Below are 13,713 nucleotides of genomic sequence, written 5' to 3' on the forward strand. Positions count from 1 at the left end.
GGATATATATTGGCCAGGCCACCAGGGAAAACTCCCCTACTCTTTAAAATAGTGCCATCGGATCTTTTACATTCACCAAGAGGGTAGACAGGATCTCGGTTTAACATCACATGCGAAATACAGCACCTCTGATAATGCTGCACTCTCTCACTACTGTGAGTGTCAGCCTAGATTTGTGTGTTCACTCCCTGGACTGGGACTTGAGCCCACAGCTTTATCATTCAGAAGGGAGATTGCTCCCCACTGACCACATCCGTTTCAATTTTAATTTAAGATTCCCCATTTTTTTTTTGTAATGGAGCACCTGGAAGATGTTAAACATACTTTCCTGCTGTGCACCTGTGCTTCATCAGTTCTAACTTTGCAACAAAAACCCTCCCCACCGCGTGTTATACACGCTGCAATACGACCAGTCTGTCTGTCTGCGCCAGCGCTGTCGCTTCGGTTCATTTGCAGCTCAAGTCAGCAAGCGGAGTGGTACTGTCTGCAGGAGAGACAGTGAAACATTTCAACTGAGCATCCCTCCCAGTCCCTACCCTACCCCACCACCCCTTTTCCAGGCAGCCTCCAACACTTGCCCCATGGCTAACGACGGGGTAGATAAAAGCGAGGAGACAGAGCATATGATCGAGAAGGATGCGGCCAGGGAGCGCGGCAATGCGCTGGGGGACACCAAGGAGATCCGAGCCGTCATCCTCTCCGCATTTGGGGGTTTAAACAAACTGAGGGTGGCGAAGAAAGCGATGCCCGAACCCCAGGAGGGAGAGGTGAAAATCCGAGTCAAGGCCTGGTTAAGTAGCAGCTTTCACACTAATAACTGCACTTCATTTTATAGACAGTCCGCATCCTATACAGTCACCATTCATATACTGTGTGCTTATAGACAGTATCTTGTACGTTCACCATCTATATATTGTGTGTGCTTATAGGCAGTATCCTATACATTCACCATCTATATACTGTGAGTGCTTATAGACAGCAAACATCCTATACATTTACCATCTATAGACTGCGCGAGCGCTTATAGGCAGCCAAAATCCTATACATTTACTAACTGTCCACCGTGTGCTAATAGACAGTCAGTATCCTGTACATTGACATTGTGTATCTGCTTATAGGCAACCAGTAACTCATACATTGACTTATACATCTATATACTGTGACTTCTTATAGAAGGCTAGCATCCTATACATTTACCACCTATACACTGTGTGTTTGCTTATAGACATCCTGTACATTGACCATCTGCATACGGTGTGCTTATAGAAAACCAATATCCTATACGTTGACCATCTAAATACTAAGTGCTTATAGACAGGCAGCATGCTCTACATTTACCATCTATATACTATGTGTGCACTTACAGAAGGGCAGCCAGTATCCTATACATTGGCTATCTACATTCTGTGGGTTTGCTTAAGGACAACCACAATTCTGTACGTTCACCATCTCTATACTATGTATGCGTCCAACACCTGCAGCTGAACACCTGCCAGTGCAATTTACACATCTACCCTTCTAAGCGAATTAACGAAATGTTACTAAAAGATGTATATCATAAACATGTACATTCACTGCACATATGAGGATTAGGTGTCCACATATAAATTATAATAAAACACTTTACAGAGCAGATATACTTTTAGAAGATACAATATTCTGTAGAAGGCATTTTATTCACATACATAAAAATATATGGGTTAATATAAAAGACTCTTTAGCTTCTAATCATCTCATTTGCCGCTGCCTTTTTCTAATGACTTGAAGTGTTTCAATCTCATGCTGTGTTTTCTGTAATACGCCTTTGCTAACTAATGGAGTTATCAATTCAGATCCGATCGATCCGCTGCTCCCGTATTAAACCCTGCGCCAGTAGCATCAGCATCCTCCAGATCTGCACAATCAATTCATTCAGCTCTGATCGGGAGGCAAATATTCACACTGGGGGAGAAAGAAGGAAATCTGTCAGGAAATTATCGGTGCAAATACATTTGGTGGCTTTACGGTGCAAAATTGTGTTAATATTCGATTCGGGCGTGCAAGGTTTGATTTTTTTTTTCAACGTTGCAGGTTAACTTGATCGAAATCCGCCTGCATTGATTCGTTTTTTTAAGCTTAAGGTGACCTGTTGAGATCGTTTCGGAACCAGTAATGTAATAGGGACAGGGGAATAGTTGAAAGCCGCAAGAATGTGCCTGTATGGGGAAATGCAAGCTATCTTCTAGCTAGTTGTAGTGACAGGTACAGGTCAGTACCTGGTGTAACTGTGTGTAATGTCATCCCCCGCCCTGTGAAGTATTGGGGTGTAAAGGAGAGATGGGCGTGGGTTAGTTTGCAACATGCAGAGATCCCTTGATCACGTATGTGGGACTGACAGCAGAGACGGCTCTCCTAGCCAGCCATTGATGCAGTAGCTCATTAAAAATGCATCTGAACCTGCTGCCAATCAATTAAGTAATTTAATCAATGCAGGGGAAATAACTTTTGGACAAAGGGAAAATACTGCAGATGCTGAAAATCGGACAAAAACAGAAATTACAGGTGACACAACTGCAGCATCAAATGGAGAGAGAAAAAGACTGAACCACAAACGGAAATAATTAGAATAGGTGACCAAAAACTTAGTCAAAGAGGCAAGTTTTAAGGAGGGTCTTGTAGAGAGACAGAGAGGTGTAAGGAGGGAATTCTAGAGCAGCTAAAGACATGGCCACCAATGGTGGAGTGATTAAAATCGGGGATGCCCAAGAGGCCAGAATTGGAGGAGTGGAGATGTCTTGGAGGATTGGAGGAGGCCACGGAGGTAGGGAGTGGGCGAAGCCATGGAGGGATTTGAAAATCAAGGCATTACCAGACCTGGAGGTTCACCAGACTGCTTCCTGGGATGGCAGGACTGACGTATGAAGAGAGATTGGGTCGATTAGGCTTGCATTTGCTAGAGTTTAGAAGAATGAGAGGGGATCTCATAGAAACCTACAAAATTCTAATGGAACTGGACAGACTAGATACAGGAAGGATGTTCCCGATGGCGGGGTAGTCCAGGACCAGGGGTCACAGTCTAAGAATAAAGGGTAAGCCATTTAGGACTGAAATGAGGAGAGATTTCTTCACCCAGAGAGTGGTGAACCTGTGGAATTCTCTACCGCAGAAAGAAGTTGAGGCCAAATCATTAAATATATTCAAGAAAGAGTTAGATATAGTTCTTAGGGCTAAAGGGATCAAGGGATATGGGGAGAAAACGGGAACAGGGTGCTGTGTTTGGATGATCAGCCATGATCGTATTGAATGGTGGAGCAGGCTCGATGGGCCGAATGGCCTACTCCTGCTCCTATTTTTCTATGTTTCTATGGAGCCAATGTAGCACAGGCATGATGAGTGAACGGTAAGGGTGCGAGCTAGGATATAGGCAGCAGAGTTTCAGGTGAACTTAAGTTAATGTAAGGTGGAAGATGGGAGGCCAGCCAGGAGAGCATTGGGATTGCTAAATATAGAGGAAACAAAGATATAGATGAGAGTTTCAGCAGCATTAAGGAACTAATTTCATTAAAATACATCTGATAACCCTGGGATTCTGGATTGGGACTTTGGATTGGGATTAGAACCATTTGACCCATCAAGTCTGGCTAACATTTTTCTCTACATGAACCATCTCATCTAATCCAACTCTCCTGCTCAGTCCCCATGGCCTTTAACATTGCACTCTTGCAGGCAACCATCTAATTCTCTTTAAAATTAATTTATGGGTGCTCCTTCAGCACCAGCTTGTGGCAGAGAATTGCACATTTTAACCATCCTCTGGGCAAAGAAGTTTTTCCAACCTCGCCTTTAATTCTTCTTGTGGTTATCTTAAATCTGTGCCTTCTCTGTACCATTATCCAGACTAATGGAATTAATCTATTGCAATCTACCCTATGATAACCTTGAAGACCTCTATCAGGTTAGCCCTTAGCCTTCTCAACTCCAATAAAAAAATTCTCATCTCCCTTTATAACTGTAACCTGATAACACTTCCTATTAAATCTACCCTGTGTTTTTTCCATTGTTTTTAAATCCTTCCTGTAATAGATTGGCCTGTGGGCAGAAGATAGGGAACAGCATTTCTGAAGCTTAGATGATGGACTGTTGCACAATTACAAACCACACTGTTCTAAGGACCATATTTTGTCTTTAAAAGAGTAATATTATTACATTTTAAACAATGCTGCACTCAGTTTGACAAATGCATTGAGATAAGGTTTTGCCTGTAATGGCAGGTGTAGCAAAGAGTCTGTTCTATTTGTGACTATATTATTGCAGTTAGGGCTGGCTGCAGTAACATTGGGATACAGAGCTACAGCATCTCCTACAGGAACGTAGGAACAGGAGGAGGCCATTCAGCTCCTCAAGCCTGTTCTGTTATTCAATTAGATTATGACTGATCTGTATCTCAACTTCATTTACCTCCCTGAGTTCCATATCCCTTAATACCCTTACCTAACAAAAATCTCAGTTTTGGCATTTTCAGTTGACTCCTAGACTCAACAGCTTTTAGAGGGAGAACATTCCAGATTTCCATTACTCTTTGTACCCATCTTTAAGCTGGATAGTTGCACAATGGCAACAACACCTTGCCTTCATAGAGCGTCTTCAGTGCAGTAAAGCATCCCGGGGCTTCATGGGAGCGTTATCAAACAAAATTTGACACCGAGCCATGTTAAGGAGATATTGGGGCAGATGACCAAAAGCTTGCCCAAAGAGGTAGGTTTTAGGAGTATTTTAAAGGAGACGAGCGAGGTGGAGAGGCTTAGGAAGGGAATTCCAGCTGTAAGGCCCAGGCAGCTGAAGGCACTGACAAACATTGTGGAGCACTGTATGAAGTAAAAGGGAAGGGAGAAAATGTTGAATTTCTCATGCCATTGGAGCTCTGATGCCATGAAATGGCAGAATAAGGGGGCTCCATACATGCCTACCAGTTCTAGTGCCAGTCTCTGGCAAGCATTGCATTATAGGGAGCAAGGGGGAAAGTTCACTCTCATCTTGTACTAACAGAGTCCTGTAAGTACCCTTACCTAGGAGCATGTTATCGACCTGACTTTACACATAGAGAATGGTGCATGACACTGAGGGGGCTCACCTAAAAACAGAAAGTGGAAGAAAAACATAAATAACTCAAAATAAATTTTTTTAAAAAGCTGCAAATGCTGAAATTCTGCAATAATAACATAATATGCTGGAAATATGCAGTGGATCATTCAACATTGGAAAAGAGACAGGGCAAGTTAATGTGCAGTCTATACCCATAACATTAATCTTTCTTTTCTTATGAAGGTTATAGATTTCTTCACTCAGAGATCAAGACCATCTGCTCAGCTTCCTCCGCCTCTTTTACCCCTCAACCTTTACTACCCCAGACTCCCTCAGCGCTTCCCACAATTAAGCCCTGATTTCATATCTTTTAGCAGATTTTCTGCTATCTCCTCCCAGCTCATCATAGGAACAGGAGTAGGCCATTCAGCCCCTTGAGTCTGTGCTGTCTTTGAGTTGGATCATGGCTGATCTGCATCTTAATTCATTGACCTGCTTTCGTTCCCTATCCCTTAATACCCTTACCTAATAAAAATAAATCTCAGTTTTGACATTTTAGATTGACTCAGTATCCATCGCTATTTGGGGAACAGAATTCAGGCTTCAGCTACCCTCATCACTTCCATCAGAACCATTTTTTACCTATTTAATCATCTACCAACCCATGTCTTCACCACGCATTGATACCCTCCTAGACACAATGTTTGCTGACATCATCAATGACATCATCTCTTCAGGCTCTGTTCCCCCACCTTGTTTCCATCATGTCTCTCTTCATTCTAATAACTCAACTTTGATTATCTCATCCTCTCTGACTGAAGCTCCATCTTGAGCCTCCTTGGACATGCTGGTATCCTCGAAGGCTATTGAACATGTTGGTGTTATCCAGCTTGAACATGCACTTCTCTTCTAACCCACACCTGCTTTGCAACCCCACCTTCCTCGATTACACGTTTGGTGGAAGCGCCGGCCACCATTTAGGTCTCACATCTGAAACAACCTTCCGAAACCCATCCCCTTGTTACCTTGCCCTCCCCCACTTCAACCCTCCCCCCCCCCACTTCAACCCTCCCCCCCTTCAAAAGCCTCATTAAAACCTATTGTTTTGTCCTTGCCTTCAGTCATCTCGTAACCATTCTCCTACCACAACTTGATGTCTGTCTTTTTTTTATATTCCTCCTCAGTGAATCACTTAGGGACACTTTGTTACATTAAAAACAAGGTAAAGTTTCAAGTTGTTCTCTTTATAGTTGCTGACAGACCTCCTGTTTTCTGCTGAGTCCTAATTTTGACAAGAGGCTTACACTTAAGATGGTAACCTTTCTTTATAACAGCTGCTACAGGGCCTGCTGTGTATTTCTAGCATTCGGCAATTTAATTCATACATTAATAAGTAGTTTGGCTCCAGATGTTAGCATTGGAAGCTCTATTTTAATGATTTCTACCCTGCTGACCAGAGCCAAGCCGGATTGATACATTAAAAAATGCATGTGTTGAGAATTAAGTGGCAATAACTATTCGTGATTCAATCCACCACTTTACAAATTAGATTCTTTTCACTGTTAACCCTAGTGCATTTTGTTTGTTACACTAAATAGATACTATCACCTGACACAATTTCAGTTTCGTAATGGAAACAAGTTTTACAGGATCTGGATATGCACTTGATGTGCCATAACTTACAAGGCTACGGACCCAGAAATGGAAAGTGGGATTAGGCTGGATGGCTCCTTGTAACCGCCTGACCATGATGGGCTGAAAGGCCTCCTTCCGTGCTGTAAATTTCTATGATTCTATGATCTACAGAAAGTATTGCAACTTGCTGAGCTTTCAGACAAGATGGCAATCCATCACAGTTTTGCTAATTGTAATTTGGAAACAAAAAGACTAACTTTTAAGTTTTCAAAGGGGAGCCAATTTGAAAATGCACTAGGATGGTCTCTCCATTGAATGGAGGCCTGTTCCGTCAACCATTGAGTCATGGCAGATTTGAAACCTAACTCCATATGTCCACCCTTGCTCTACTCCCTTTAATATCTTTGGTCAACAGAAATCTATCAATCTCAAATTTAAAATTAACACTTGGCCTAGCATCAATTGCTATTTGCAGAAAAGAGTTCTGTACTTCTACCACCCTTTGCATGTAGAAATGTTTCCTACTTTCACTCCTGAAAGGCCTGACTCTAATCTTTAGGCTATGCCCCCTAGTCCCAACCAGCAGAAATAGTTTGTAGTTAATATCTTGAAAACGTTGATCAAATCATTCCTTAGTCTGCTAACTTCCAGAGAATATAAACCTAATTTGTGTGATCTCTCCTCTAACAATCCTTGGAGTCTGGGTAAATCTATGCTGCACTTGCTCCAAGGCCATTATATCCTTCCTAAGTTATGGTGCCCTGAACTGTTCACAGTATTCCAGGTGTGGTCTAACCAGGGCTTTATATAGCTGTAGCATAACTTTTACCCCCTTGCATCCTTACCCTCTAGATATAAAACTTATTTCCTTCGTTGTGTCTAATGAAAGCAACAGATTCTCATTAGAAACATAGTGTGGGTGGAATCACTTTGGGGTTGAGTTGGGCTCAAGATGACGTACTTTGATAATGGGAGCTGGAAACCAGGTTGATCCTCTGTCAAAGATTTGGTAATCTGATATCTGAGCCAGGCAATTGACAGTACTCTAGGATGACAGTCTGGCCCATGGATGGGACCTGGAAAGTTAGACTTGTCATTGAAGATAAGGATATTTCCCATGAACAAATCTAAAAAAAAATTATCACAATAGCACCCTGTGTGTCAATATAGGATGGTGTTAGCTGCACAAAACATTGGGGAGTTTACCATTGCTCCATACTGATTGCTCTGCAGTTTTTTTGCCAGCTTGTTCTAGCAATATAACTACACACAATTGGGGTAATTAGGCCTTGGCTGTTGTTAAAGCCTGTACATAATTGCTTTGCACTTTCAGAAAGTAGAGCATGTTCCTGCAGAGAGAGAGTGCACTCCATGCCAGGCACACAAAAGCCCTACTTATATGGGGTTCTCAGTCATTTCTTTTGCACAAGTTTAAATATGATGATGGATTTCTGCATATGGCACCTAACCAAAGGAAAAATTAGAAGCATGGTGTAGAACATATGACTTCAAGTCTTTTTAAACCATTCCAGCAATAGACGCCAACCTTGTCCTCGTTACCAATTCCCTCACCAGTGTCTCTGGCTGATAGTGCCCAATTATTGCTTAATTCTGGACTGTTTTATGGAGACCTACTGCCAACCTGGTCTTGAATGATCCTTAGATTTCATTTCTCTTTGCAGCATTTCATTCTGATCCCATTCCTTTGATGGTTCTTTCGCAGGAGATGGACATGTTACCACTCAAGCTGGTTTATTGTCTTGGCTCCTGGGCAAAGAACCAGCAAAAAGTAAATGGACATCAGCAAGTAGGAGACTAGGAATTGGGGCTGCAATTCTCTGCTAGTGGGATGGCCGATTTCTCAGCTCATATACATGCATAATTGTTCTGGTGTTACCACTGACCTCCAAATCTATTCCACAGTATAAAAAGGAGTGAATTTAGAATGTGAGGATCCAGTCTTTTTGTGGAATCTAATCCCAGTGAAAGCAGTTCCATGATATAAGTGTGGCTGAGCTTAGAGTCTTACAGCATAGCATTCTAGTACATTGTCTGGTAACACCTACATCTGTATTCTGTCCTTTCTCCCCTATCACCTCTCTGTGCTCTGACTATGACCTTCTTTACATCTCCTGCTCCCTTCACTCCATCATTAGTGGCAGTACCTTTAGCCTTTCGTTGTCTATTAAATGTAATTCTCTCCCCAAATCCCAATGCCTTGTTGCAGGAACATTAGGAACAGGAGTGGGTCATTTTGGCCCCTCAAACCTGTTCCACCATTCAATCAGATCATGACTGTTCTGCACCTGACCTCCATTTACCTGCCTTTTCTCCATATGCTTTGATACCCTTACCTGAGAAAAATCTATTGAGCTCAATCTTGAAAATTTAAATTGATAGCATTTATAGATTTTTGAGTGAGAGAGTTCCAGATTTCTATGATCCTGTGTGTGAACAAGTGTTTCCTTATTTCACTCCTAAATCTAATTTTAATTTTAAGATTATGCCCCCTTGTTCTGAATTAGGGATTGGCACCGACATGTTGCACCACAGACATTCGACAAAACTATTGACTCAGCCACAGACATGGGGGTAATTAAGCTGTATGTAAAGTATATAGCCAATCTGATGCTGTAAAAATAAATTTCTCCCTATAAATAAAGTAGCCAAGCATACAAACATCAATGGAGAGCAGCACAACTGTATTAGCTAGCTCACAAGCAAAATAGTATGCAATGCCAATGTAAATTACTTTTATCAACAAAATAGAGCTCACTACATCATGTCATGGTGGTAGATGGACCTTATTGAATGACCTCTGTGGATTCACACTGTGTCAGGACTGCAAACAAATGCATCCAATAAACCACGAAATTCAAAGAGAGGATTGTTGTTGTGGTCAGTGAGGTGATCCAGTAGAAAAATCAGCAATAGGAAGACAGACCATTTCTCACACTGCTGTTGTCACAAGAAAAATTAACTCATGATGGTCTCTGTTTGTGCAACTGCTCCACTTTCTTGTAATATGTATCTGAAGATAGGGCAGCCAACAAAACGGCAGTGATCTCCAAATCAGGAGAGTTTTATAGGCTGAAGCAGATAGTCCTACAGAAGAGTCATGTAAAACAGAAAAACAGAGTGGGACAGGGACAGGGAGGGTAGCCAAGACTAGTTTATTCATCTTGACAGGCTGTGAAACCAGGTTTGGATTCTAAAATACATAAATAACAGAATCTCTCATGGATAAAATGTAAATTGATCACCAAAGCTAGTGACAAAATTAGATAAACACAACCACAAATAAAAAGTGTCCTTCAATTCCTCCAATAAAGAGATTCTCTTAAATTCACTTGTCTATATCTCGGTCTATCACTGTTGATTCCGATTCAGCTCTGACAAGATAATAAAAAGCTTTTCTGCAAAAAGTTGAGCAGTTGTTACTGCATGTATTATACAGTTACAAAATGTTTAGTCACTATCTGTAAGATTGTACTCCAGACTAACCAATTTATGTCCAAGCTAAATCTATTACTTGTTAGCAAAGGTGCACTTTTAACATAGTGTAATTATATGATACAGACAACTTTCAAATAACATTGGCCACTCAGGTTACCTGCCCTCAAACTGGATAGTAAATGATGCGCATCACAGTTATTGATCTTTGACATACTTAGCTACGAGGCAGCTGCTAAGTTATTTTAAAACACAAGGTTAAAGGTTTGAAGAAGGGATGTCCAACCTTTTTGCGTGTGGGCCACATTACAATTTTTGTCTTACATAGGGGGCTGGTGAGACAATTTCAGAGCGATAAAGACATTCAAAATTATCTTAATGTTAATCAAAACTGCAACAAATATGCATTTTTGTCAAGAAGCTTGAAATGAGGAGACTAATTTATTTACTTACATTCTGTTCACTATGTTGGACACTGATCTAGTGAGATACCTGGCAGTTTTTTGCCTGCATAAGTAGTCACTGTTTGCCCGCACACTTTTTGTAGCGATGCAGAGTATTCCGGAGAGATGTCCATCTACCAGGTGTGATCTTGATCACTCTCTCTCCGTCCTGCTTTCTCTCTCTCTCTGTCTCTCTTCCTCTCTCTCTCTCTCTCTCTCTCCCCCTCCCTCTCTGTGATCCCCTTCTCTGTGGTCCTCCCCCTCTGTGTCATCTCCCCCTCTCTCTGTGAAAGTGACAGCTGCAATTTTTAAAAAAAGTCAGATTGGTTTGGAAGAAGTCAACGGGAAATTTCGCATCCCTGAAATTAATAGTCATGGACACCAAAATCATTTACCACGGACACTGGTGTCTGTGTATGGAAATGTTGCCGACCCTTGTTCTGGATTCCCCCACCAGAGGAAATGGTTTCTCAGTAGCTTCCCTATCAAAACCCTTTATCTATCGATCCATTTTCACAAGCTACCGCAAGACCTACCTCTTTGACTATTAGAGATGCCCCGCCAAATTTTAAAAAAAATTTGTTTCATGGGATGTGGACATCACTGGCCAGGCCAGCATTTATTGCCCATCCCTAATAGCCCTTGAGAAGGTGGTGGTGAGCTGCCTTCTTGAACTGCTGCAGTCCATGTGGGGTAGGTACACCCACAGTGCTGCTAGAAAGGGAGTTCCAGGATTTTGACCCAGCCACAGTGAAGGAATGGCAATATAGTTGAAAGTCAGGATGGTGTGTGGCTTGGAGTGGAACTTGCAGATGGTGATGTTCCCATGCATCTGCTGCACTTGTCCTTCTAGGTGGTAGAGATCATGGGTTTGGAAGGTGCTGCCTGAGTAACTTTGGTGCATTGCATCTTGTAGATGGTACACACTGCTGCCACTGTGCGTCGGTGGTGGAGAGAGTGAATGTTTGTAGATGGGGTGCCAATCAAGTCAGTTGTTTTGTCCTGGATGGTGTCGAGCTTCTTGAGTGTTGTTGGAGGTGCACCCATCCAAGCAAGTGGAGAGTATTCCATCACACTCCTGACTTGTAGATGGTGGACAGGCTTTGGGGAGTCAGGAGGTGAGTTACTCACTGCAGGATTCCTAGCCACTGACCTGCTCTTGTAGCCACAGCATTTATATGGCTACTCCAGTTCAGTTTCTGATTAATGGATGTTGATAGTGGGGGATTCAGCCATTGTAATGCCCTTGAATGTCAAGGGGAGATGGTTAGATACTCTCTTGTTGGAGATGGTCATTGCCTGGCACTTATGTTACTTGCCATTTATCAGCCCAGGTCTTGCTGCATTTCGACACGAAGTGCTTCAGTATCTGAAAAGTCGCAAATAGTGCTGAACATTGTTCAATCATCAGCAAATATCTCCACTTCTGACCTTATGATTGTCGGAAGGTCTTTGATGAAGCAGCTGAAGATGGTTGGGTTTGGAATCACATGTAGACCAGACAATTTCCCTTTCCTGAAGTAGATGGATTTTTGCGGCAAACGACAATGGTTTCATGGCTATCATTAGACTAGCTTTTTAATTCCAGATTTTTTTTTAATGAATTGAATTCAAATTCCACCTTCTGCTATGGTGGGATTCAAACCCATGTCCTCAGAGGAATACCCTGGGTCATTAGTCCAGCGACAATACCACTACGCCACCTGCTAATACGTATTGGTCGTTGCTCTTCTGCCTCAGGACACTCCCTATCTTAAAGATGTTGCTTCCATTACTAGGTTAGGAAAGAACTTTGAAAAACCTCAAGCAAATTTGTTGTTTGTTTAACTCATATTGTGTGTAATTATGGAGAAGAATTTCCTATTGTAAGTGCTTCCTGCAGTGATAATGGACAGTCAGGCAAAGCAGTGGGTGGGAATTGACTGCTGCAGCAGGAAGGCAATCTTAATTACATCATCACTGTTGAAGATGAGACCACGTCCTTGTCTGCATTAAAAATAGGCTATCTGCCTGCTCTCTGATGTACCGGTGACATCTAACGACTAGAAACAAACACTCAGAAACTTGTATTCTATTTCCTTTGGTACTGTTAATGCATTTTATTATTTATGAGATAGTATATTTAGACTACAACGCAAGCACACAGAGGATAATGACTATCTCCAACCGATTTATACAGGAAGGGATCTAATTGAAAGGGCTTACCTGAAATTGTGAAGAGAAATTACTATCAGTGATATTAAAGGTTTAATGTACTTGTACTCAATGTCCCTGTCTTGTAATTATAAAGGAGAGAGTTGATAATTTCATTAAAGTGAGGAGAATTTGCTTTGAGCCTATTAATCATTGGCAGAGGCTAATTTCTCCACTTGTGTCAATCACACAAGAATGAGTCACATTGCTGAAAAGAATTCTCCAAACTATTGCCTCAACTTCAGTTTCATTTTCTTGTTCCTGTTCCTGGGTCCATTAGTTTTGTTTTGGGTAGAGCAAATGGAGGAAAATCAGGCTGGGAAGAGTGTACACCTCTAAGGGAACTCTTCTGATTTGCCCCTAATTGCTGTATTCCAATAGCCCCAGGCGCAGAAACAGGAAAACCTACCTCATGTTATATATTGGGTGAAGTTTTCCAAGATCTCCCCTGCCACCTGTAGGGCCTTCCACCAGCCAGTAGCTTAATGGAGAATTGCTAGCTGTGTATTCTTGATTTTCTGATAAACCGGCTACCATGTGCAGTAAAATGTTTCCCTCCCCCGCTAGAATATACATCAGGATATCTTTTTTTGTGCTCACTCAATGGCTCAATGGATAAATGCATCCCATGGTATGGATACACCACAAGAGATTCCCAGGTTTAATCCCCACCCTATGTTGAGTTAGCACGTCTCAGACAGGGATCTTTTGATGCAGTGTGCTTGGGGTAGAGAGGGGGGAGGGGGAGAATCAGCAGGACTCCCTCTCTTGGAGTGGATTTAGAGGCTGGCAGGATAATTGGATCAGGACATACAGGCATAATTCAGCCCCCATTTTAAAGTTGTACATTCTGTCTTCATTTTGGAATGCATGAATTCTATGCCCACATTTATAATGGAAAGTGCCTATGTAAACTCATTATACTGTA

The 13,713-nt window shown here is 42.0% G+C and overlaps 1 protein-coding gene across 1 annotated transcript in view; it reads left to right on the forward strand.

Moving 5' to 3' along the window:
* The first annotated feature begins 581 nt into the window (after positions 1 to 581).
* The window catches only part of vat1l (vesicle amine transport 1-like), a 181,655-nt gene continuing 168,523 nt past the window's right edge, over positions 582 to 13,713 (forward strand). Inside the window, exon 1 of the mRNA XM_068049865.1 lies at positions 582 to 790. Coding sequence (XP_067905966.1) covers positions 582 to 790 — 209 coding nt within the window. The remainder of the gene's footprint in view (positions 791 to 13,713) is intronic.

Source organism: Heterodontus francisci, chromosome 17 (genome assembly GCF_036365525.1).
Source record: "Heterodontus francisci isolate sHetFra1 chromosome 17, sHetFra1.hap1, whole genome shotgun sequence".
NCBI lineage: Eukaryota > Metazoa > Chordata > Chondrichthyes > Heterodontiformes > Heterodontidae > Heterodontus > Heterodontus francisci.